The sequence below is a fragment of the Poecilia formosa genome, unplaced genomic scaffold, assembly GCF_000485575.1.
Source record: "Poecilia formosa unplaced genomic scaffold, Poecilia_formosa-5.1.2 Scaffold62, whole genome shotgun sequence".
Lineage (NCBI taxonomy): Eukaryota > Metazoa > Chordata > Actinopteri > Cyprinodontiformes > Poeciliidae > Poecilia > Poecilia formosa.
Window position 1 is genome coordinate 957,882 of NW_006800001.1, and position 25,281 is coordinate 983,162.

At 41.3% G+C, this 25,281-nt stretch overlaps 1 protein-coding gene across 5 annotated transcripts in view; it reads left to right on the top strand.

Annotated features, from left to right (window-relative positions):
- Nucleotides 1–25,281, top strand: part of plxna1b (plexin A1b) — a 211,740-nt gene that overhangs the window by 17,376 nt on the left and 169,083 nt on the right. For all 5 annotated transcript variants that reach the window (XM_007554216.2, XM_007554219.2, XM_007554218.2 and 2 more), the window contains exon 2: nucleotides 18,799–20,234. In XM_007554216.2, coding sequence (XP_007554278.1) covers nucleotides 19,053–20,234 — 1,182 coding nt within the window. In that variant the 5' untranslated portion in view covers nucleotides 18,799–19,052. The remainder of the gene's footprint in view (nucleotides 1–18,798; nucleotides 20,235–25,281) is intronic.

Below are 25,281 nucleotides of genomic sequence, written 5' to 3' on the forward strand. Positions count from 1 at the left end.
AACTGTTTGAGATAAATGTCTCGATTATATCACAACGCATTGACACCTCTTCAGTCTCACCTTTCCATTATGGTGAAAGATGAACTGAACCAGAAGAGCTGTAAATCTGTAACTTGTCCATCAAGTTTAACTTAATATCAGGAAGTTATGAAAATCTAGTTTCAACATGTGGGAATCAAAATTGAATGACTGTCTAGGAAGCTAATCAGTATTTAAATCAACTGTATTTCCTGTTCTACCCTTTCTTAATGCCCTGCTCTGCAATAAAACATGACTGTAGATAATGGTTATTAAATCCAAATGGTTGTAATGGGAGGGGAAGATCTTGGGAAATATTCTAATGGCTGAGCAGTGTGGCAAATTAGGGTAAAAGTGGAAACAAAACCAAAAGATGCATACAAACTTTGTGACGGAGACGGTGAGCGAGCAAATTGCTTCTCTTCCTCTCCTTCCGGCTGTGCCAGCAGGACTGCAGTCAGACAGGCACTGTTGCGTCTGAGTCAGCAAGAGTTGAACTGGGGCTTTACCCCAAAGCCTCGGGGCCGGTAGTAGCTCACACACGCTCCTATATTCGCACACACAAAGTCTCACACAGGCGCAGTGTCAGACCTGTCGCTGCGCTCCCCTCAGCCCTGCAGCTCCAGCCCTAACTATAGCTGTTCAGCCAGCGACTCTTAATTAGTAGCTGCTGCTGCTGCCGCATGCCCTGCCCCGGCGCCACCGTGGTGAAGCCCCAGCCCCACGTCTGTGCATGTGTGGTAGGTTTCGGGACGCGTTTACTCGGAGCTTCTGCTGCAGCGACGTCCCTGTGCCCTCTCTGGCTGTGTGTTTGCGCGCGCCTTCGCGGCAATATTACAGGTGGAACAGGAAAAGCGAGGTGTACATTGCAGATTGTTGTTTGCTCAGCAGACTTTGTGGTCATGTGCGTCAGACCCTTGCACCACAATGTTGTCTCTTAAATCTCTTTTTATGCTTCTCGTCTATCTTAGCTCAGTGCTTAAAAAAAGTTCCTGCCTTACAGCTACCGTACTGAATGTCTTTTTGAGGAAACTGAAGAAATGCAGCATGGTACATTTGCTTTGAGAGGTTAAATACGATAAAATAAATCATTATTCGTGATGTCATAGTTGCAAACTTGCACCAACTGTTCACTTGGTAGTTCCAGATAAGGGAAAATAAGCTAAGTGGGTGTATAATTATGGGTATACACCATCTGAACCCCAAACAGTAATTCAAGCAGATAGAGAAAAGAAAAAATGCACTGATAATCCATGTGTCCATGTTCAAACCCAATACATCTTCACTCTCTCTGCCTTTCATCGTTTTGTGTCGCGTTCCTGTGGGGGAAGTGGCAGTGAAGGTCCTGTCTGTGCTTTGGATCAGGCTGACACATGTTTCCCCGAGGACCCACCCCAGTACAAACACATAACTGGAATAACTTGGCGAGCCAGACACCACCGCCGCTGGCCTGTTAATCAGGACCATATTACGAATAAATGGAGAGGGAGGACTAGCTTAGCTTAGCAGAGGAAATGCACACAGCTGAAAAACAGACCATTGATGAAGTTTAACCAGTTCCGCATGTGTAATTTCCATGCATATGCTGTACTTAAAAGAATTGACTTCTTTTTTTTTATATGTTGTATCATGTTACAACCACAAACCTCAATGTATTTTATATGATTTAAAAAACATAATTGTGAAGTGGGAGAATGATGCATGGTTTTCATTTTCTTTGTAAATAAATATCTGAAAAGATTCCTGTGCATTTGTATTCACCCCCTTTGCTGTGGGACCCCTCAATAAAATTCACTGCAGCCAGTTGTCTAGAAGTTACCTAAATATTGAAAAGTCTGCCTCTATATAATTATTTTTTTCTCAGTGCAACTGCAGTTCTGTGTTGGAGAACATTAGCGAGCAAGCTAAAGGCACACACCAGGGAGAGAAGAGAGTTATGAAGCAACATCCTAATGTTTGGACATCTCCCAGACTAATGTTCAATCTGTGATCCAAAAATGGAAAGTACTGCAAAGCTCCCATGATATGGCCAGGAGAGCATTCATTAGACCAGGCCAAAAAATTTGACTTGTTGGACTATCACAATGTGAAATACATTGACATCTGTGGATACTACACGACAAATGTGAAAACATTTAAAATGCATGAACGCTTTTGTATGGTGCTGTATGTTTATTCATGCTTAAAGAATTACAGGGCCTGGCCAGCCGCACAGTGACCCACATTAGGTTTATATTAGCCCATTTCCCTGTCAGGCAGGAGCTGGGCCTCTCATAGTCATCACGCTTACTTAAAGAAGCACCTCAAGCATCGCCTGCCATTGCCATCCATTCACACACAACCACTGCACTCCACACATTGATGGATGGCTTACAAATGAATGGTGAAGTGAGAGATTTAGTTGTGTGCTTTGCTGGGATCTTGTTAAATAAATGCTTACATCATAATGCCACAGTTGAAACTTTCCAGGAACACTCTTATTTGCTCTAACACTTTTAAGAAGTTCATATTGGGGAATAGTTTGGTTGCAGTAATTTTGAGTTCTAGTCCCTTGTTTTTCCTTGATTCTTCCATCTTCTTGTATGAATCCACAAAGGAGTTTGGCTGGATAGTGAGGATTCATTTGTTTGGTCTATTTTTTTTTTTAACCATAGGAACAAGTTGTCTATAGTGCAGATACAATTTAAATTTGCATTTTAGATGCTAATGTAGCCTTTTAGGTGAGCAGAAATGGCGCAAGTATGCCAGCGCTTTGTTTTGTCCCAATTATTCATTAGGCTTCAGTAATTACTGTCTTGCGTTTCATACAGAAACAGCCAAGAGAAATGGATTCACTTTGTCCTTTGGAGAAAGGTCACTTGTATTGTAAGACGCTTCCTCAACAAACGCATTCACAGTTTGTCACCTCAGAGAACTTTCTTTCAGCTTTCTTTCAGCCAATTGAACTGTAAAGCCGCTGTGTAAGAGTGTGTCTGTGAGACTTTATGGCAATTGTTAAAATTCAAATGAGGCGTGTAGGTAGAGACTTGAGCTATGTCTCGAAAGAGAGACTGGGACCTTCTAGGAATGTCTCTGGCTGCATGGTCTTGGCGGGAAGAGGTCGTAGGCATCACCCTGGTGGCAAGTTCTCGTTGTTGAGTGAATGTTAACCTTTTCCACCTTTGAAATCACATGAGTTTTAACAAGATAAAATGGATCATACAGCCATCCATGACCACATCAAGGGATTGGTCACATTAACCACAGAGGAAAGTGGATGGTGACCGACTTTTTCCTGAATGTCATTATGAAACGGCGTTTGTTAAACCGTGGTTCAAGACCGGCTCATACCATTAGGCTGTGGGTTAATTCCCAAGTTGTTTGGAATTGATTTTCATCAAGAAAGATTGCCTTAAATTTGTTCAGATATTGATTTATAGGAAATCTTGATCTTATTTGCTTTGCAGAATAACCTTGTTATAACCCTAATAATATCTGAAAAGCCTTGATAAATATAGCTTAACACTGGGACCTCAGTTTTTATTAGTATTGATCATGTCTGGAGTTCTGCGGTGCTGTGAAACGCCGAGTTAGTTTTCAACCCTCGGAGGCACTTCAGCATTGCTGTCATGATTCTGTCTTAACACTGTTGTTCACGTAAACGTTTGAGGCCCCCATGTCTGCGCTCCATCCTGTTTTGCACCCACCATGGCAAACATCCATACCAGCATTCCTTGCATCATTACCAATGCCAACCACCTAGCTTTGAAGCCGAGCAACCAGCCATGCATAAATATCCAAACAATGTCCGATGATGGTGATCAAGTAATGCCTCTGACATATTTTCAATCTGCAGGAAAAGTGGCGGTTGGCAGCAGAAATGAGCGAGGGATTTGGAAGTTATGAGTGGCAGTCGTTCCCCCAGGGGCCCGTGGAACATGGCAGGGCTGTTATGTGAACAATACTGGTGTGATATACTAGAACACTTCAGTGGGATGCCTGGTGGAGGATGTCAAAGATGAGCTGAAGGGGCGTTTGGGATATAAACGGATCGAAAACATGATCGTACTGCTCCAGATTGAAGCACATTAACCTCTCTCATTAAGCCACACGATACAGAATATTAATGTACTGAAAGACTTGAATTTAAGGACTTTGGGTAGAGATGCAGAGAGGGTAGAGATGCAGAGATTTGTGGCGGATTTTCTTTTTTCTTTTTTTTTTTTTTACAAATGTATATCTAAATTGCTAGTATGCCTAGTTTTGTTAGACTTCAATCATCTAATCAATTGGTGAATTCCTAATGTGGGACTCACCAGTAGCATTAGAAAAGGGATTTTAGCATGAGCTCAACCCACACACTGAACTCTACTGCTCAACCCACAAATTGATTTTTCTTAATGATAAGGCACCATTTAAAGGGGAATAAATTGGCTTTCCAACATCACACCATTTATTTCCCAGAAGCGTCCACAGTCCCATCATGGCAGATGATCCCAGGACAGCACACAACCACAACAAATAAGTACAAAATGCTAAAGAATGAGACCAGCACCTGCTTTAAATCTCAGTGTTGTTGAAATGATTTAGCTCTATATCGTCTGCGCTCACTAATAATACCCATGTAGAAGAATGCTGTACTGAAATGCTTATGAAGGTTTCAACAAAAGATGTGACTTTTGTGTTTCTGATTACAACTTATGCATCTCCTGGGATTTCTTTGTAAGTTTTTTTTTTTTTCCAAAGAAAAGTCTGTCGTCTTTGTGAATCCACTTGTCAAAAAAAAAAAAGAAACAGCCTAGGAAAAGAAAGTTCACTTGATCATCTAGAGGCCTCGGTCTTTCCAGACGCTGCCGTCGCGCCTCAGACTCTTCGTATCAAGCTCAGTGTCGTGTTGAGCAAGGCACTGATATATTTAGTTCTCCCCTGTCTTCTTGCCACTTTGTCTCTGGCATTCCCCTCACTCATCACTCTTCCTCTCATCTTCCCCCGCTCACACCAGTCTCTGCTTATCTCCTTTCCTCCGCGCTCACATTTCTGTCTTTCCAACACATCTCCCACTGTGTTTTCTTTCGCTCCATGTCTGTTCTTATCCTCCTCCACGCTCTTCTCTTCCCCAGAGCTCTACCTCGTCCAGGGCTCTGTTCCTGCAACGATACTGACAAGCTCTTTAGACACAGTTGTGGCTCTTTGTCTCTCCGCCGCCTTGCTGTCTCTCGCTACATTTAGACATGGCGATAACTATAGTAAACTCTGAAGGAAACAAAAGACGTCGATGACCCCCAAACACAGTCCCAGTTTACATTTGCTGCGACTTTTTTAAATGTGCGCCCTGCCAAGTCTGAGGACAATTCCTTCAATTTGACCTAATGAAAACGAGGTCGTCGTGCGTTTAAACTCTCCCTGCATTGGCCTCGTGACTCTCACAGATGTTACTTGTCCTTCTGGGCCGACCAGTAGGCCCAGCCCTTCCTTTTGGGATGGCTCCAAGAACAGCTAGGCTCCTCACATGCTGTTCTGATCATGTTGGAGGGAAGAGTGGAATTCCACTTGGACTGTAACGCCGAACGTCTTAGCCTTGAGCTCCGTTCTTTCAGGAGATCTTAAGATGATTACTGCTGGACAAAAGCCATTAAAGAGAATAGGCTTTGAAAATTTACACCTCAGCTTCGCTGACAAGATTAAATTATTCGTGGTGCCTGCCTGACTTAGTTTAATTTACTTAGAAATGCAAATGATAATGAAAAGATTAATTTCAAACATTTTTTTCTTTGATGCTTTCAGAATAAGGATGTATGCTTAAGTAGGAGCAGAAATAATGCCTGTAAGCCTATAAGTAACAATCTAAAGCACTTGATTAAACTCTTAAAAATCTGATCCTTGGGAAAGTTGCTTATTTTGAAGTACTTTGCTGGATTTGAAGTGGTGCTGCCTGTTACATGTCAGCCACTCAGGTGCCCACTTGCTGAAAATAAAATCCCTTTTGGCTAAACATGTAAAGACAGATTGTTCTCCTCTTATCTCTCTCCATTCCTCTTCGTTACGCCCCGGTGACTCTCTGTAAAGGTATCACCATCTTCTGTCATCCTGCTCCTCCATCACTCCCTTGTTTTTGTTCTGGTTTCACCACCACATCGTTTCTGGGCTTCTGCATTTTTCTCCTTCTTTACGGCGTCATTTACACACCTGGTTTCACTCAGGATATTTCTGCTCTCATTTTCTTTATTGTCCGTAGGAAATTTAATCAGTGCCAGCATAAATGAATAAATGCTGTACAATGACTTGCAGTAATGTTCATACCCCTTAAAATATTTAACTTTTCTTTTCATGTTACTGGGACTTGAAGTGATAGACCAGCAGAAAAATGACGGCTTTGCTCATCTACAGCCAACATTTTTGGTTATTTTATGCAAAGAAAACGTCAAGCTGAGCTGAATGGACAACGTTTGTAAATCGTTCCTCTGTATTGATACAGATTCTGAAATCATTTTACGTCTGGACTTTGACTGGGCCATAACACATGATGATGCTTTGACCATTCCAGTATAGTTGTGGCTGTATGCTTGGGGTCATTTTCAGGATATGTCCACCAAGAACTTGTTTTCTACCTGGTTTGTCCTGTTTTTAGCTTTCTCTATCTGAATCAACTCTAACTTCTGGCCCTGCTGCTGAAAAGTAACCCTGCAATATGATGTCTCCTTCACCTTGGAATTGGTGAAGGCTTTCTGCCAGTTTCACAAGCTGCTTGAAGGCTTTTTGCATGGAGGCGAAAAGGCTCCATTTTTTTTCCAACCCTATTTATACCTCACTTCAACATTTTTTTTTTTTTTGTTCTGCACTTCTGTATCTGTTTTAAACTTATTTGTAAACAATCATATTTACTTATTTCTGTTTTGTCATTCATTTTTACACTAGTTGTTCAAATTAAATATATATTGTAGTTTATTTAGTAGTTATTTCTATGAAGAAAGACTGATTGGTTGGTCTGACTGTTCTGTTTTTCTAAGTCTCTTACAGAGCTTAAAGTAAACTTGGGGGGCTTCCGTTCAGTTTTTATTTTCCTCTCTGCAACTCCTCCAGAGTTAACATTGCCTACTGGCTGCTCTTCTCTTTAAGGCTACTTATGTGACGTCTGATAAGATTATTGTGCACGTCAATAATTGTGTGTTTGTTTCAAGAATCCTATCCTAGCCATTTGCACCCACACGTACATGCACACATTTGTCTTCCATGTATAGTGAATCGGTGATGCATGCAAAGCTGTGTTATTATGCGCCGACTGAAAACGGGGACAGGACAGGAAATCTGCAAAACTCACAGGCTTGCTTTCCAACTTGCACCGTCTGCTGGAAGCCTGGAATAAAACGGGACTCCTGAGCTAAAAGAGGCTGGGGTAGATGGGCTTCCTTTGTTTCAGGTTCACAACGGTGCGTCAGGAGATAATTGGAGTTGGCCTTGCATGACTCAGATGTGACTGTGCCAAACAAAATGAATGAATAGTCCCGACCCACTGAGTTCCTGGACATGATTCCGCCTTTGTGCAGTGTTGACGCTGTTGTGGATTTTCCTGTTTATCGTAATGACTTGTGATTTAGGCATACTTTATTGCAATCACATAACAATTAACTTTCATTTCTGGAATATGCTTCCTTTGTTCTCTTTAGCTCTGATTTTCTGTTGAGGAACTGTGCTCCCGCTCCTTCAGATATCTGCGTTTACCCAGCTGTCTTTCGACCCACCAAGTGGACATAAATCGGCTAAATGCCATTTGACACAAGCCACACGCCCGTCTTAAAGCATTTAGAGCTGGGAGAGGGCCATGCCGTCATAACTATTGATATGGTTACTGATGTTACTCAACAGCATGTATCCGGAAACGGTATGGCCTCTAATGGACAGAGATGGATAAGGCTGCTGTCCGAGTCAGTCGTGAGCCAGTCCTGTCCCTCTCTGTGTCTGTGTGTACGATGAGACTTTCTGCGTTTAGTGCTTTCATTAGAGCACAATATCTTTTTTTGGTATAAAAAAAATGCTCTGGATAATGTACATGTTACAGCAAAGAGTAGATCTGATTCCTATTATGTCTGTTTCAATTGAAACAATAAGTCTGGACAAAAATTTGCAACAGAAGTGATAACATTTTTAGAATCGCCTAGATCGTGTGCCAACTTCTTTATCATGTAAGATCAAAGATTCATCCTCTTGTTACATTCCTCCTGTCGTCTTGTAATGCATTAATAACAAGAATGTGGCAAAGGCTGAAGCAATGGAGTGAGTTGCTCAACGGTACACAGTCAAAACATGATTTGTGCTCAATAGGGATGTGAAGATTAACCAATTACCGATGAGTCATTGACATGCTCACATCTGATGCGAGTGCCTTTCCAGAGTATTGGTAGATTATTTTTTTTTGGATAAAATCTGTTAAATGTTTTGTATGAATAAAATCAAATCTTTCCAGAGAAGAGATAAAAAAAAAGTACTCTTAAATCTGTGTCATATTGGCCTCATCCCATTTACCGTATATTTTCTCCTCGATGCAAACCCCTCTCCCTCTCATTACCACTCTGACCAGAACGATCCTCAGATCATTTGGGAGTCGATTTGCAGTGGCATGCGTATTTTTACAGCAATCAACACTCGGCGGCAAGTTTTTACAAAGCAGTGCCCCAAGTGTCAGGGGTCAGACAGGCTCCTAGATGAAGGTTGTTCGGCGGGGAAAGTAAACGGGGAGTTTCAGGCCAGGACCGCAGTGTTTTGGTAATAAGCCGTTTCGGGCTGAGCGGCCCGCATTCCTCTATAGTGAGCTCAGAGGGCCATTATAAGCAGCGCTATGGAGGAATGCACATGCTTTGTTTTAACAGTAAGAGCTGTTAACACAACTTTGTCTTTGTCCATGCATTATACAGTGGACTTCTGGGTTATGTTTCACGAACACACTCCGTGGTGTTCTGTCATTTCACATTCATCACGCATGTCCTTGTTTTATCACAGCTGTGTCCCACTTTAACCAGTCTGCTGACTGGATCTCTCCTCGGCTGTGGTTTCATGATATCAGCACCTGCACAGCCAGCCTGGATGGCTAAAACCACAACTTTCTACAGCCAAGGAGAAAGTTTTCACTAGAGGAACTGTGACCTTTTTGATTAAAGGATATGGATCATTAGTTGTAATCAACCTTTTCTCTGTGTAGGGGCCTGTAGGCCTGGTTCTGTGGCTGTTCTGGTTGAGGGTGGATCAAAATATAGCTTAAACATATGTATTAATTATTATTTAGATCCCTAACAAATCAGTAATAATGGTTATGTTGGGATGTTCATAAAAACAACTCGGTCTGAATGTTCAGTAACTTTTACGCAAAATATTTATAGGTCACCATTGTCAAGTTGGTTCTACTAGTTTTATATACATTTACCAAAGGGGTGGGGGATTAGAACTGAAGACATCACATTTTATCTGATATTTATTGAGACACATGACATACAGACAGCTGTTAGAAAATATTGATAAGCTTCCTAACTTTTTGTCACTTTGAAACTATGAACTTTTAATGTGTTCATTGTGTTTTCATGTCATAGGGTACAAGAACGTGGGACATGATTAAGAATGGGAAGAAAAATGGTTTAAACTTTTCCAAAACTAAACCCTAAAAATTTGGCATGCACTTGTCTCTAGAAGCCTTTACTGTGGTCCTAATCTAAACTTTTCTGGGCTTCCTAAGTCCAGTCCTCAAGAGGTATATTATCCCGCAACTTTTAGATGCACCCCTACTACACGTCAGAATCAAATGAAAACCCCTGAGCTAAACTGTTCACACACAGATGTAAACAATTAGACTAGAATGAAGAGTAACAGAGGCTCTTATATTGAAATAAAACCGTGCATCGTGCTACTTGAAACGTAAGAGTCTTTTTTACAGCCCAGATGATTAGCATCCTGTTGCTTCCTGTCATCAGTACCACTGATCATTCATCTGCCCTTGTTCAGTTAAAGCCTCATCAAACACAAAGAGCATTAGTGTAATGGTTCAGGCAGCAGCACGCGACTCAGTGTGGTCTTGCTTTACTGAGCGAGTGGTTAAATGCTGATTTTTTATTTTTTTATTTTTTTTTAAACAAGGCACCTTTGACCTTGACCTACATGCTGCCTATCTCTCCCACCGCATCGCATGTACACGCATACACTCCCACAGACACTGGGAGACACAGGATTTATCACAGAAAGAAAGAGCCAGTCGCCTAACGCAGTCCAGAGATTAAGAGTAAACCACTAATCTCAGTGTGTTTGTGCGTCTGTGTGCGCCTATTTAAAATGTGGGTTGGTTTTAGCTGGTTCCTGGTTCATTGCTGCTTCCGTCTGTCATAACAACTGGAATCACGGTCTTTTGTGTTGTGTGGTTTTTCAACCCTGGCTGAAGAAGTCTGGAGGGGGAAATCTGCTTCTATGTTCACGCCTTAAATTTGGTTTGGGAGATGTGGTATTTAAGTTTGCCGTCTGCTTTGCATTAGAGCTAAGAAGACGCAGAACACATGTGGAAAAAAATACTCTGATTTGAGTTTTTCAGCAAAACAGAAGAGAGAAATAAGAATGTGATTGTGGCAGGATTATTGGGATAGATGCAAAGCAGGAGACAAATACAGTCTATCTGCTCTTCATGTGTTATTTTAATGACAAGGGCTTCATGCCTGGGAGACAGCCTGGGGCGCTCAAGTCAGTGTTCGGCAGCCAAATTAGACACAATGCTCATAAAGCATTCAGAGCACAAGGATGGTGGCGTTCACCATCCAGCTCAAACTGCTCAGAGAAGATTCCAACCGGCTGCCGAGTCTGAAGGCACAACGATAAGCTTGGGCATAACAGATGATTGCTTGGTTTGTGTGTTTTTGAAGAGAGAGATGTGGAATTCCACACTGATAATTCCCTCTGATCCAGTTCAGAAGTGCCAGCTGTAAAAAATCTGGAAAGATAGAATTGATTAAAAGGTGTATGCACCCATCTACAACTTTTGTTGATTTTACTTAGGGGTATTGGAGTAAAGAGTGTTGAGTACACTTTTATTTTCAAATTTTTGTGTAAACCGTGGGTCTTTTTTTTCTTCCACTTTTATTTTAAGTGTTTCTAAAGTCTTAAAAAGTCAATAAAGGTGTTCACTGATAGTGCCCATAACTTCACACTAAAGACGCTCTGCATCTATGCTGCTGACAAAGTGTTTTTATATATATATATATATATATATATATATATATATATATATATATATATATATAAACCACCATTTTGTAGACATAAAGGATTTTGTCCTGTAATTCTTGGGTTGCCAGTTCGAGCCTGCACTTTGTATAACTATCATGTCCTTGGGAAAGACAGTTCACCCACATTGCGTACTGGTAGTGGTCAGAAAGGCTGGTGGTGCCGGTGTGTGGCAGCCTTGTTTCTGTCAGACTCCTCCAGGGCAGCTGTGGCTACAATCCAGTAGCCACCATCAGCGCGTGGGTGGGAATGACTGTTCTTATTGAGTGCCCAGAAAAACTCTACTTAAGTCATTTTATTTAAAACAACGCAAGATTTGTCTCATTTATGTACACCTCTGTTTAGTTCTGTGCATTTTCACAAATGAAGGTATAATTTCAAAAATGGATGGAGAGTGTGTGGTATGTATAGTAACTCGGAAGTTATTACATTTCAGATTATTTATTCTTTATTGGTGTTGGTCTTAAAGTGTAAATCCTAATTATCATAAATGTAAATGTAACCTTTCCTTGACTGCTTTGATTAATGCAGTTGGTGGACTGCCATGTCTCGAGAGGTTTTACCGGCCAAGACTAAAGAGGGCTGAATCTGAATCACACCACACGGTTCAGATTTTGATTTGCTAAAAATGTTCGAGTATGCACTTTCTGTTTTTTTTCTGTTTTTTTTTTCCCAGACACATTCTGAATAAAATACATTGAAGTTTGTGACATTGTTGTCAAACAAACAAGAAAAAACTGTCATGACCTCAAATGCTGCTGTTTTCGTCACACTGTGGTTTCCAATCTTCACACTGCTCTTTAATCTCTCATCAGCGGTTTTGGCTCTATGCAAACATGCCTGTGGTAACGATGGGCAATAAAACAATTAAAATATGTTATCCAAGAACAGAAAATGACAATAGCAATAAAAAAAGGTGGTAATGTGTGACCCACATTATATGATTTTATAAGGGCCAGAAGAGATTTGCATCATTTTGGTTTTTACTTAAACCAATTTCCTTTCTTAAACATTACTGCAAATTAATTCTGTACATCAACAATATTGTACATGTTTATTTTACTCGTCATCCAGAATGTCCCACAGCAATTCAGAAAATTGTGCGGTTCATGGCAACTTTTGAATACACCTCATTCATTAAAAATGTTATTTTTTTTCTTTGTTGTGAACCAGAGGCAGTCTTAGAAACTGTATTGTTGATGTGAATCGGTCTTTGTTATTCACTGAGAAGTTCAACACAGAAAAAAAATATTTATGATTTTTTTTTTTTTGTTGTTTATATCGCCTAGCTCTACTTAAGTGGTACTTGTTGTGCTCGCATCCTCAGATCATGATGAGCTCCATGTCAGCATGATCAGTGATTTGACTGAATATCATGTGCTCAAGGAAATGCTGTTAATGCATGAGGCGGTCCAATCTGATGTGGTCAAATAAGCCACCAAGCACAGGTGCATTTAAGTGCCACAGACATGCAAACGCAGCCATATATTTGTGTAATGCTGTCTGTCTGAATACGTTGGAGGGTAACCACATGTCCTATGGAAATACATGTGTGTGAGTGACTTTATAGTTGCAGGGAAAGAGGAAAGGAATAATTTGTGTGATGTAGTGCCCACAGTCTGTCTCCACTCTTGGAATGGCAGCTGTCACACATCTGTTACCCACACTGCACTCTGGTTTTCAGGGAAGCAGTTGTCCGCATGATTAATGCGTCTTCAGGCCAACTTTGTTAAAAAGCAGTCTTGCAGTTTCTTTCTTCAGACTAGTTCCGACCTTTTGATACAAGCCCCAGCAAAATGAAGATTGGCTGTAAAAATGTGCTATATTTTGCTTTATTGCTCCATGTCTCATGATTCTCTCTTTAGGTGAAAATAAAAAATATATATACAGTCTCAGGATTCCATTAATCCAGCTTGTAAAATGGCTGTTGTAAAACTTTTACTCTTGTCAAACATTCTTGAACAAAATTAATGTAGAGCAAATCAAAGATGATGGTTTGGCCTGTTTTTCCTCCCTTGCATTCATGGAAGACCCTTGGCAGTGTTTTACAAGGTTCTATCTGCCCATTATTAGGGAGGTTTGATTCTAGTAGAAATCATTACAAAAAGTATTCATGCACCTTGGAGTTTTTCACTAAAGTTGAAGTGGTAGAAATATTTTTGCAAGGTACAACACCTCAGACAAACATTTTCAGCACTTCTAACCCATGGCATTAGTTTAGTCTTCACAGATGTAAGCCAGTAAGGCCTCATGCACTTGTTTCTAGAGCTGTCATAGGAACTTTTAGTACCACTTATGACACACTAGTTGGTTTGTTTTGTTTGCAGAGACGGGAAGGAAACAATAGAAGATACCACATAATGGAGTTCTGCTTTACTGCCGTTCAGTTTCTCCATCTGAAAGCTGTCAAGTCCTAATAGATGAATTGAATGCAACCCACTGGTATTTGTTTTTGGCACCTAAAAAGTGCTTGCTAATTTTCTTTTTTTTTTTTTTTCAGCACTAAATGTTTTTTTTGCGAATTTCAAGTGACAAAAAATAATTACTGGTGTTACTGTACATAGCTGCATTGACCTCAGATAACTCTAGAAATCAAGTGTTTAAAATCTTCTGCCAACCAGCTGGAAAAATGGGCCCCGTATGAACAAATGTCCATGTATGGTGACAGATGGGTTTGGATATTTTTGAGAATATTCCAGTAATCCTCCAGAGAGGAGTGATTAGTTAGTTGCAGTGAGATTTGAGTTTGTGGTTCGGCACAGGCACTTTGTCAACCAGATTGATTTAGGTGGTTAGGCCTAACCCCCGCTTCTATTGGTCTCAGCCGCAGAGACACTCTCTGACTGGGACATATGCCAGACTGGTGGTGTAACCAGCCTGCACATGACTAACCAACACCTAACCTACCTGCAGAATGTGTGAAAGAGTACAAACCCTTTCATACATTTCCTTTCTCCTTTTTTTTTTTTTTTTAAAGCCCTAAAGTAAGAAGAAGCCCAATTTCTGTCATCTCAACTAGATGTGTGTGTCTATGTTTTTGTTTTACATTTACAGCATATCCAGGGATCCCTACCCACTCCTTTGCCTATCCTAGCTACCCCTCAGTTCATTGGGGGGGGGATGGTAATCCATTCTTCCCATATGTTCGATAGTGACGGCGGGATTAGGCAGACCCTGCAAGAGGATTAAGGCTTCAGGGTATGGGTCCCCTTCTATCTGTCCTCCTCTCTAACCGTCCCACCCCCTCCACCTGCTTCTTGCTGTCTCCTCGTGCCGTTCAGCTCCTCTCCCACCCTTCTCGCATCTCCCTTTCCTCCCCTGGGCAAGTATCCAATCTCTGGAGTGTTATAGCTGTTGAAGAAGGAGGGAGAGGGCAGATCATCATGGAGGTCATTTCTTCTTTAATTTAACACAGTAATGGATATTTCTGCTGCTCGTGTGAATTATTGTTTGTCTTTGTGGGATTTAGTGTTGACATTTTATAGATGTGACCCAGATTTTGCAACGAAAAGCCTCAGATAGAGAATTTGTCCATGTGTTGCTTTTCTTCCTTACTCATCACCTCTCTCCTTTTCTCTCTTGATATCTTCTTCTTCTCCTCCTCCTTCTTTCCTCCCAGTGTTGAGGGCTGTAATTGATATGCCAGCGGCAATAAATCAGCCCGGCTTTACAGTGGGAACGTTATCTGAACGGACAGGTTCAGCCTCTTTGGAGGGGAGGCTGAGAGTGCGAGTTAGCCAGCTCAGCTTCACTAACGGCTTACCTCTTCCTCAGCCTCTGGATTTTTAACAACATGCAACCATCTCGCCTGTCTTTAAAATCAGACGGGGGTGGGAGGAGGAATCCCTTCCCTCCTTTACTTTCAATTTATTTCCCAGTTTCCAATTCCTGCTGGAACAGTTTCCTGTCCTGTCAGTTGATAGGATGTGCCGATATTAAATCCAATCATCTCACCCCCTTTACAGCCTAGTGTCTCTAATGCTTTCTCCTTAATTGATAAAGGCTTCGGCTCCCCCAATTCGTTGATTCCTCATTCCTGAGGCAGGAGACGGGCTCATGCCCAAATGATTGACATGTTTTCCCCTGATGGAGCCAAATATGATTCGCATCCTTCCTCCAGTGCTCTTCCCAGCATTTTGCTTAAGCTCTGGAGGAAAGTGAAATTGAAGAGGGTTTTCGAGGATAAGTGCAGGGAGAGAAAATAGGAGAATTTTGAGTGAGAGGAATGTACGCAAGAAGTCGAGTCCAAACCTCCATTTACAATTTAACAGGATTCCTGCACAGTATGGAAGGGGCAGGAATTCATTTCCCAGACCTTGATTGAAGCAAGGCAACCAAAGACAGAGTACGGAGTAATGGTTGTATGTCCAAGCTGTCTCATTAACAGGAGGCTCCATCCATCCATTTCTATCCTAACCCATCCCTATGGCACCCAGTGCTTATAAAATAATTATTTTCGTTTTGTAAAACAAAGAGGCAGAAAGGACTTGGGACTGGGTAACTCAGTCTGGACTCTTCACAGGCAAAATATGTAGGAAACTTAAGTGTGTGAAGAAGGGGACTGAGGATTGAGGGTGAATGTTCCTCAGGGTCCATTAGTAAGGACATTATCAGCATGATTCCATTTTCCATCCCGTATCCATCATCCTCTCTAACTCTTAAAACGTGTTACATTATGCCTTATTGCCCAATAGATAAAAGCAGCCACAGACTCCAGATGCAATTTGTCGTTAGATTCACACTCTCTTACATCCAGCTATGCCTGACCTAAATGAAGAGAAATTACAGGAGGGACTTTTTTTTTTTTTTCCCAGGTTCTCTCGCGTTCTTTATCAGGCATTAGCTGGCGTTTTCTCTCTGCCTCATTGTGTCTTTGCCTCTCTTGGAAATGACAAAGGAAAATGAGGCAGCCGGCCTCCCCACGCGCTGCCACGCTTTAAATTGACATCTGCTCTCATCACGCAGCGCGACTGTACTATTGAACAAGAAATTAGGTTTTTTTTTTTTTTTTTTAATAGGTTGGCTCGTCACTTTATTGCATCTGCCTGTGCCAAAGAGGCCATGATCCGCATCGAGTCGTTTTAATCTCACAGAGTGGAGAGTAGCGGTATATCTGATAATTGCAGCTCGGGCCCTTCTGTCTGCAGTTTTCTTGCTGAAGTGCCTCATTCTACAGGGCTCCCCTGATGTTTATTTCAAGCAAAGGTGGAGTTGATTTAAAATGCTGTTGACATCCATTTTAGCAGCTCTCTACTGCTTTTTTCTTTTTCCTGTCATCTAGTTTTTCTGTTTCATACAAATGAGTGATTTTCAAGGTGAAGTGTAAGATGACAGAGCCGCTTCCTGAACCTGGCTAGCTTTGTGCCAGCTAGTGTTGGCTTACTGTTGCATACACCAACCCTTCAGCTCTCTTCCACTCTCGCCTGTTATTTACACTGTGCAGCAGAGTGACTAATGATAATGAGCATTTCAAAGATGGCTCTTACAGAGGCGTTTCGTTGCCTTAGTTATTACCGAACTGCTTCCTCAAATTTGTCACAAAGTTGTTTAATTTTTTTTTATTCAGCAGATTGAGGCCTCTCGCCAGACTTAACAGAACAGCCTTAGATCTGTGTGCTTAATGACTAATAGACAGTTTGCTTTGCTTCTTAAGTTAAGCTAATCAGTCAGTTACAGAACACTGGCTTTGTTATGCTTTTCTAAGCATTCATTTTTTCTGTTGTGCCTAGAAATCAATTAATCAGAGATCTGATTTTCAGTTTTGACAATGCAGCTGAAAAAGATTTTAGGTGGCTCAAACAATTTCAAGACTCCCCTAGTCTACATAATATATATTTCTCCGTCCTGTTATTAATTAGTTATATTAAGGCCAGAGACAATGGTAAGCAGTAAATGTCGTGCAACAAAGAATAGCGCAGTTAGCATGGGTGGCATTATAAGTTGGAACGGTTAGTCTCCAAGAACTGATGTCTCTAAATGTTTTTGAATCATTGACCAGCTTGATTTAGCAGAAAGTACATGGTGCAACATTCTTGCCTTGGAGCAAGAAGGTCATAGGTTCTAATCCCAGCCTGAGGTCGTTCTGCATAGTGTTTACAAGTTCTCCTTGTACATCCGTAGGTTCTCTCCGAGTACCTCAGCTTCCTTGCACAGCCCCCAAAACATAATGCGTTACTCTAAAGTACCCTGAGTTTTCAATTTGTTTGCACATGGTTGCTTGTTCTGTGTGTGTCTGAATTTTCTTGGTGTGTGCGCTGCATAGCAAAGCCCAATGAGGGACTGGAGTTGTGAATTAGATTTAGCTGTATACTCTTTGTGCATTGCATCAGCTACAGACACTTTTCTGTTGCTGTGTTTGACTGCATTGTCCCTGTTAAATAATAAACGGGGATAATAAATAAATGAACTGGTGGCCTGTCCAGGTTGAACCCCAACTTCAAGGATAGTTCAGGCGATGGGGTGAATGAACATTTACAAAATTAACATAATCACATCTGTCAACAATTTCTGTCATTTTTCTCTAAGATTTTGATACCCAGAAAAACATGTTCGTTACCCTTTTGAAACGACACATTTTTTATCGGTACTGAGTGCCAACAATATGTTGTAGTGCGCCTTGAGTAAACTTTTAAGCAAAATAAATGTGTTTGCCAAACCCCTACTCTTTAGTTTTCCATTTGAGTTTTGTTGAGCAGACAGGGACTACAATGGATAAGGGAACGGAACCAGACGCATTACAGTGTGGGCAGTTTTCAGACTGATTTTAAGTGTTTAAAAAATAAAAATAAAAAAATAAGAACATTTGCAGAGTTATTGTGAGCACTTAAGATAATATGAATACATTAGCGCCATGTTTAAAAGTTTATCACTTCCATAAGTATGAGACACTGAAAAATCCAATAAAACAGTTGTCGCAGCAGTGAATAGTAAAACGATTCTATCATTTTTCCATTTGTATATGTACTTAATGTATCGGACTGGGTTCTCTCAGCCAAGGCAACACTACCAGATTACCCTGCATTGCTGTAAAGTTTTGGCCGCTATGCAACTCTGATGCCCATTTCTAGCCCACCAGAGCTCCATGGGTAATTACAATATGGAAAAACTTGTTACAGTATAAAACCATGACAGGAAAAGCTTTAAGCAGACCAAGCTATAAATTGCTCGCTGTCAATGCTACAGTCCCCAGTAGCAGTTTTTCCAAGAACAAATCTCCAAAAGCGGCACTGTAACACTGAAAGTTATGAAATATTAGTAGGTTCAATGTTGTGAGTCCATAACTCATGGCTATACTCAAATTCTGTGTATAGAGCTTTTAATAATCGACTCCTGGCTCCCTTGCATTTTTGCCCATAACTCACTGCAGACACGTTTGCCTTCCAGACTTGATTTGATATTATTTATATTTTACCAAGGCAAATGTCAACCTTGCTCTTTTCTCATTTATCTGTGTAATCTTTGCGATTTTTAAGCCTCTCTTCCTCCTTGATGCCTAATCAATAAGAAATATTTTTTTAGTCTCTAACATATTTTCTCTTATTTGCCTTTCAGGGCTGCAACCTTGTGCCTCTGTGGATGATGTTCCTGATGACTGCTCACAGCGTTGAAAACAGGACAGTGGATCAATAGGAGTTTTGTTTCTCCTTCCCTGGTCCTTCTCCCTCCCTCAAGCTCTCCTTTCTCATTCCTTAGTAGCAGAGGAGGCGAAGAATAAAATCCTGACTTGGATCTAAGCAACAGAGATTGTTCTCCTTCTTCCTTTCTCCTCCCCCGCCCCCCAAGCCTCGCCGCTGGACACTTCAGATATGTGTCCTCTTTCTCGGACATTAGCCCTCCCTGGCCAGGGGAACTTGCTTGTCCTGTTGGGGGTTTTACTCCTCATGGTCCCGTCCCTCTCTGGAGGTCAACCCCCGCCCTTCAAACGGTTTGTCCCCGCTGACCATTTTCTTACACATCTGGCCATCCACAACAAGACTGGAGAAGTCTATGTGGGAGCTGTCAATTGGATTTTCAAGCTGTCCAGCAACCTGACTAAACTGCGCAGCCACATGACTGGCCCAGTGGTGGACAATGAGAAATGTTACCCTCCACCCAGTGTCCAGTCCTGCCCTCACGACCTGGCCCAAACCCCCAACGTGAACAAGCTGCTCCTGATAGACTACGCGCAGAACCGTCTCATCGCCTGCGGCAGCACCTCGCAGGGCATCTGCCAGTTCTTGCGTCTGGATGACCTCTTTAAACTTGGCGAGCCTCACCACCGCAAGGAACACTACCTCTCCAGTGTGGCGGAGTCGGGGACAATGTCAGGGGTCATCATAAGCTCCCCTCAAAGTCCTACCAGCAAGTTATTCATTGGAACACCTATTGATGGGAAATCTGAGTACTTTCCTACCTTGTCCAGTCGCAAACTCATGGAGAATGAAGAAAATGCGGACATGTTTAGTTTCGTCTATCAGGATGAGTTTGTCTCCTCTCAGCTTAAGATCCCCTCAGACACCCTGTCCAAGTTTCCTGCCTTTGACATCTATTATGTGTACAGCTTCAGCAGCGAACAGTTTGTCTATTATCTGACAATGCAGCTAGATACCAAACTGACCTCGCCTGACGCCAGCGGGGAGCAGTTCTTCACCTCCAAAATTGTCCGCCTCTGCATGGATGACCCAAAGTTTTACTCCTACGTGGAGTTCCCCATTGGCTGCACCAAAGACGGGATCGAGTACCGCCTGGTGCAGGACGCCTTCCTGGCCCGACCAGGCCGGCAGCTGGCCAACTCTTTGGGGATTTCCGAGAACGAAGACATCCTTTTCACGGTTTTCTCTCAGGGTCAGAAAAATCGGGCAAAGCCACCCAAAGAGTCTGCGTTGTGCCTGTTCACCCTGAGGAAGATCAAGGAGAAGATCAAGGAACGAATTCAGTCCTGCTACAGGGGAGAAGGGAAACTCTCTTTACCCTGGCTGCTTAACAAGGAGCTCGACTGCATCAACTCGGTAAGCTCACATATTTGCTTCAGCACATGTTGACTAGATTTGGCTTGAGATTTTGTTCTGACAATCCAGATAAAATTATTAGCATTGATAAACACAGATGTAGTAATCTAAGCAGTGAGAACAAATTGCTATTCTTGACGCTAAATCCGATTTGCAATTGTGGAATACTAACAGTCTCTGGCTGTCTAGCTCCTGCTGTCTCCATTTTCTTACTTTCTCTGCTCTTTTTTTCCCCCTCTGTCCCCCAATAAACTCTTGGCGTGTTGATTCACTCAGACAGGGGACATCATTAGCCCAGTCCCCTGGATTTGTGAACTGTCACTCAGAAGGAGCACCCAGGCACATCCACACTCATGCATTCGGCATGATTCAGCGCTCTGCAGTGTTAGATCCTGGGAAATACTACAACTTAGACTTGTTTTTCACCAGCTGAGTCACAAAGCATGGCCTTGCATGCATTACAGAAAACGTTGCTTAAACAGACACATGCATGAAGTTGCACTAGCAACTTTACAACACTGGAGGGGAAGAGATGTACCTTTTAGACCTCACATTTACAAAAAGTGTTTTAAAGCGTTTCCTTGTAAGTCAACATATTTCTGATTTCAGATGTTGTTATAATATGAAATGCACAAAAAGCCTTCAGCTTGTTTTGTATCTAATGGAGTAGGATAATTTAGAGGAATGGGAATTTTTGCCTTTGTTAGTCGTCATTAGCATAAGGGCACAGACTTGTGAAAAGTAACGTGAATTTCTGGAAGTGCTGCTTTTCGTCTCCTCTACCTCTCTCTTGCTACATTCTGTAGAATTACTGGAGATGATGGTTTTTCCTCTCTTTGTTGCTTTAATTTCCACCTCCTGGTTCATAACACTGCCTATGTTAAGGCTGTAAGACAGAGGATCTCATTTGATTAAACAGAACTGTTGGTGCACATTGCTGGATGACCTGGTTCTATGTCACACATGTCAACTAATTTCACTATTTAGATAATCAAAGATCAGAATCATCTCTACTTTCTGGTTTTTGTAAAACATTTTCTTTTTAATGCATATTTTACCCATTCCTGATTTCCTAAGAAAGATGTGAAGCCATAAGAAAAGCATTGGAAGCATTTTCTTCCAATCTTCCAGCTATTAGTGTTAAATATTTTAGATGTAAAATATTAACAAGTTGACCAATTTTTTGCCTTTATTTAATACAAAGGAATACATTTAAAATTGAACAATTCTCAGGTAATATATTCTTACCAAACTTAGATGTTGAAAGTGGAGCTTGATTTGGAAATTTCACCAAACCCTAGTAAATTCTCAATCACATGCAGACCTATAGATGTTTCATTGGATTTTCTTTCACTTCAAGAATTTCCTTGCTCACACATACCATGCCACCAAGATAACATTTACTGTTTTACTGCTGCAACCTTCATGTTTGCTCCCTGCCACAGATTCATTGATCCATTTACTCATAAATTCACTGATATGCCTCACTCCATCCCTCCTTTATTCCTCCAATCCCGTTCTGTACGGCTTGTTACCATGGTTTCTGTGCTTTTGGTGAGGATTGCATCCACCAATAATTTATCACTCAGACAACCTCTTAAAACCTGCCGTCCCTTGAAAACTGTCATCAATGACAATGTAATGGCTTCACAAAAGAGCTGACTAGCTGACCCCAAGACCAGCAGCAAGACCTAGGAGGTCAGCGTCAGGTTAATGATGTCTGCTCCAGTGCCCCTTAAAACTGACCTAATTTTAGCTGCCCTAAACAGGCCTAGACCTCAGCTCCACAAAAGCTTGAATCTGAGATCATTTTTTCAGTGTGGAAACAGGGACTGTGTGAAATAACTTAACTAGCCAGCAGTAAAACGGAGACAATGGAACAAAACATCAAGATAACCACTCACAGAAGATCTAAATATCCCCTAATTTATTAAGGCAGAAACATCCACATACTCGTTAATATAACCTGGTGAAAAAGCAACACTCTACATAATGCAGTAATGCATTAAATCTGGTTGTGTGGTCGAGTTACTTCATATTTTAAAAATAAGTCTGAGTACAACATCTTTCTTTTAAACGCAGTTGTAAAATCTGATTATTTTTGCTATAATTATATTTCAGCTATCACTACAGTATATTTGTAAAGGTCCTACAAGAACAAATAATTAAAATGGTTAAGAGAGCATAAGTTGAATTTGAATAAATTACTACTTACAGATGTTTGAGTTTCCTCCACAGATTTAATGAATTTTCATTACCTTGGAAATAACACTCTGAAATGCTGTATGCACTGAGCTCAGCTTTGCCCTGAATGCTTTTAGATGTCAGATGGGAAAACAACCTAAGCCAGAAACACTGCAGTGTTAGGAACTTACATGATCTCCAACGAAAGATCACTAATGACAGAGTATGTAGAGTGTGCTTTCTGTACACCTTATGAAGTCATTCCTGCTGTCTAGTAATATTATGTTCCTGGCATGGCTAAATGAAGCGTACAGCAGCAGTTTCTTACATCTAAGACATGTAGTAGAGTTCAGATTGCTGTTGAATAAATGTAAAATGGTGGTCAAACTACTCCCAATAGTAGTTTGTATTGGGGGGCAGAGGTGACATCACACTGTGTGCCAGAAAAAAAGTTGCTGTAAAACAGGGTTTTAGTTTTTACTGTTTTTAAACAAAGACAAAATGATTTTTAGGTCAGAATTTAAAAAAATGCTTTTAGCGTAATAAGTTGTATGCTAGCACACTTGCAGCTTCCAGCATCAGTTTTATTACATACATGTTAGTGAATGCATATCCTTATCAGAACTCAGAAAAGGTTGCAAACATTTCTATATCCAGTCCTGTTCCACAGCAGACATGTTGAAAACTCAAAGGATAAAACCAGTAAACTTTGCTTCTTCATTTAGTATTTCCGGTATCTTGTAAAGTTGTCTCTTCCTCAGTTGGCTCCTTTTTTTTTCAATTTGATGAAACATGCCCAAGTCCAAGGACAATTCACTGCCTTTGGAAAGCTAAACAGATTCTTTGGGAAATAGTTGAAAACTGTTAAAGAATTGGCACCCTGTAGTTTTGTTAAAAGTTCTTAAAATAGTTACGTTTTCACTCTTTGCATCTTTTGCATTGAAGAGTGAAAGTCTGCTAGTTTCCTAATTAAAAAAACAGAAGAGAACTTTTGAGTTTTCAAGCTGACAATAAGGTTTTCATCACATGCCTTGATGCATGTCTAATATTTAGTCGAGTCACCATCTTTGGATCTAAAGAGACCTTTAGAGAGTCATAACCCCCTGTCGCACCCTCCCCTCCTCTGTTGCAGAACATGTGCACTGCAATGGATCTAAGGGAATTTTTAGATTGAGTTATTTTTTTATATATATATGTATATATTTAATTTTTAATACTTTACTGTTAATCTTATGCAAAAACAGTTTGAACATAAATAAAAAGCCAACATAAAAATCAAATCTTTACACCACAGTTGTTGTGGTAGAAACTGTCGAAATTCTAAACTAATGCATGAAACGGAGTCCCAAAAGTTCCCGCTGAACAACTTGAGCAATTGAAATGCAGTCTTAGCAGTGTGGGAAACGCTCCTTAATGCTGATGGTGAATGTTCTCAGGTTGACCCTGCCATGGTGCAGAGGCGAGGGCAAGGCAGGGCTGGTTTGTGGTTGGTGGGCTGGACAGGCATGGACAGCTGTTAACCACAGAGCCATGATTGATCACCAGGAGCGCCATCAGCCTCCCGTGTGAAGCTTAGATCTTCATTTCTTGCCTGTGGTCGTCATCGAGCTGGTGTGTTTTACTATCACATTAGAACTTCATCTGTTTTTGGTAAACACAAATCGTCAGGCGCATTAGATGCAGGTCTGGTAAAATATGTTTTCCTCGACAAAGCGCTGACGCTCACTGTATAGCGTTTAGCACCTCAGCTCTGCCACCGGGCTATATTTGTCTTGTGTTTGTGTGCAGCGTTGTGGTGTGTGTGTGTGTGTGTAGGTCTTATTTTGTCCCTGAGCTTTATTAGTGAACCTCTGACCTTCTCCCCAGTTTGAGAGTGGATCAATACAAACCATTTCCACAAAAGGAGAACGAAAGGGTGGAGGCGAGTCGCTAAGTTAGGAGTGAGCGAGGAGGAGAGATGACTGAAAATATGGGAGGGAGTGCAATGGGAAGGGAAGCAGGAGAGAAGAATCTGTGTAGAGGTGAGAGCATGAAAGGATGAACAGGAATGTTGCAGAAACTAAACAAGCGAGGCCGCCTGAACCAAAAGGAGAGCGAGGTGCAAGATGTAGGTGGAGATAAAAATGAAAGAACCAGAGGGAGCCCGAACCAGAGGAAGAGTTGGATGCCAAAGAAAACTGCATAAGAGAGTAGAGAAATTTGAAGTAAGGAGATAAGGATGTGAGGAAAACGAGGTGAAAAATGCAAGTGATCTTCTGGAGGCAACTGAAGAAAAACCTCAAAATCAGTTTGTGTTGAATTAAGCTGGTTATGTACTTGTCTGCAATGAGGCTCAATATTTAAGTGTAGAAATCTTTGATTTGCAATTATGAGCAAGGCATTGTCGTTGTGCAGAGGTAATGTCAGATTTTTCACCATTTTGAACTAAATTCAATTTAGAAATCAGTTGAAAGACTGATTATCTCTTCTTTGATTCAGAGGGTGTTTTTTCTCTTATCTTCGGTTCTGCACAAATACATAAAAACAAACAAACAAACTAAAAAAAAAGCTAAACCACAGCCAAACAAGGAGGGGAAAAACTGGGGAAATAACAGAGATGGACACAAGAAAGGAGGAATTGATGAAATGGACTAAGAGGAAAAACTTTGCAGTAGAGAAGAGGAAACAACAAACGGCCAAGGAGGGAGCAGCAAGCCTTTTACAGCCAGTGTGCTCAGGAAGGAGAGAGGCAATGATTCACCGGCTGAGGGGAGAGCAGGGCCAGAGGAAGAGTGATGGCCTCAGAACTTTTTTTCACTGCCGCTGCCAAGAACAGCTTGCGAAAAGGGTAGATGACAGAAAGAGGGAAAGGAGAGGAGGAGAG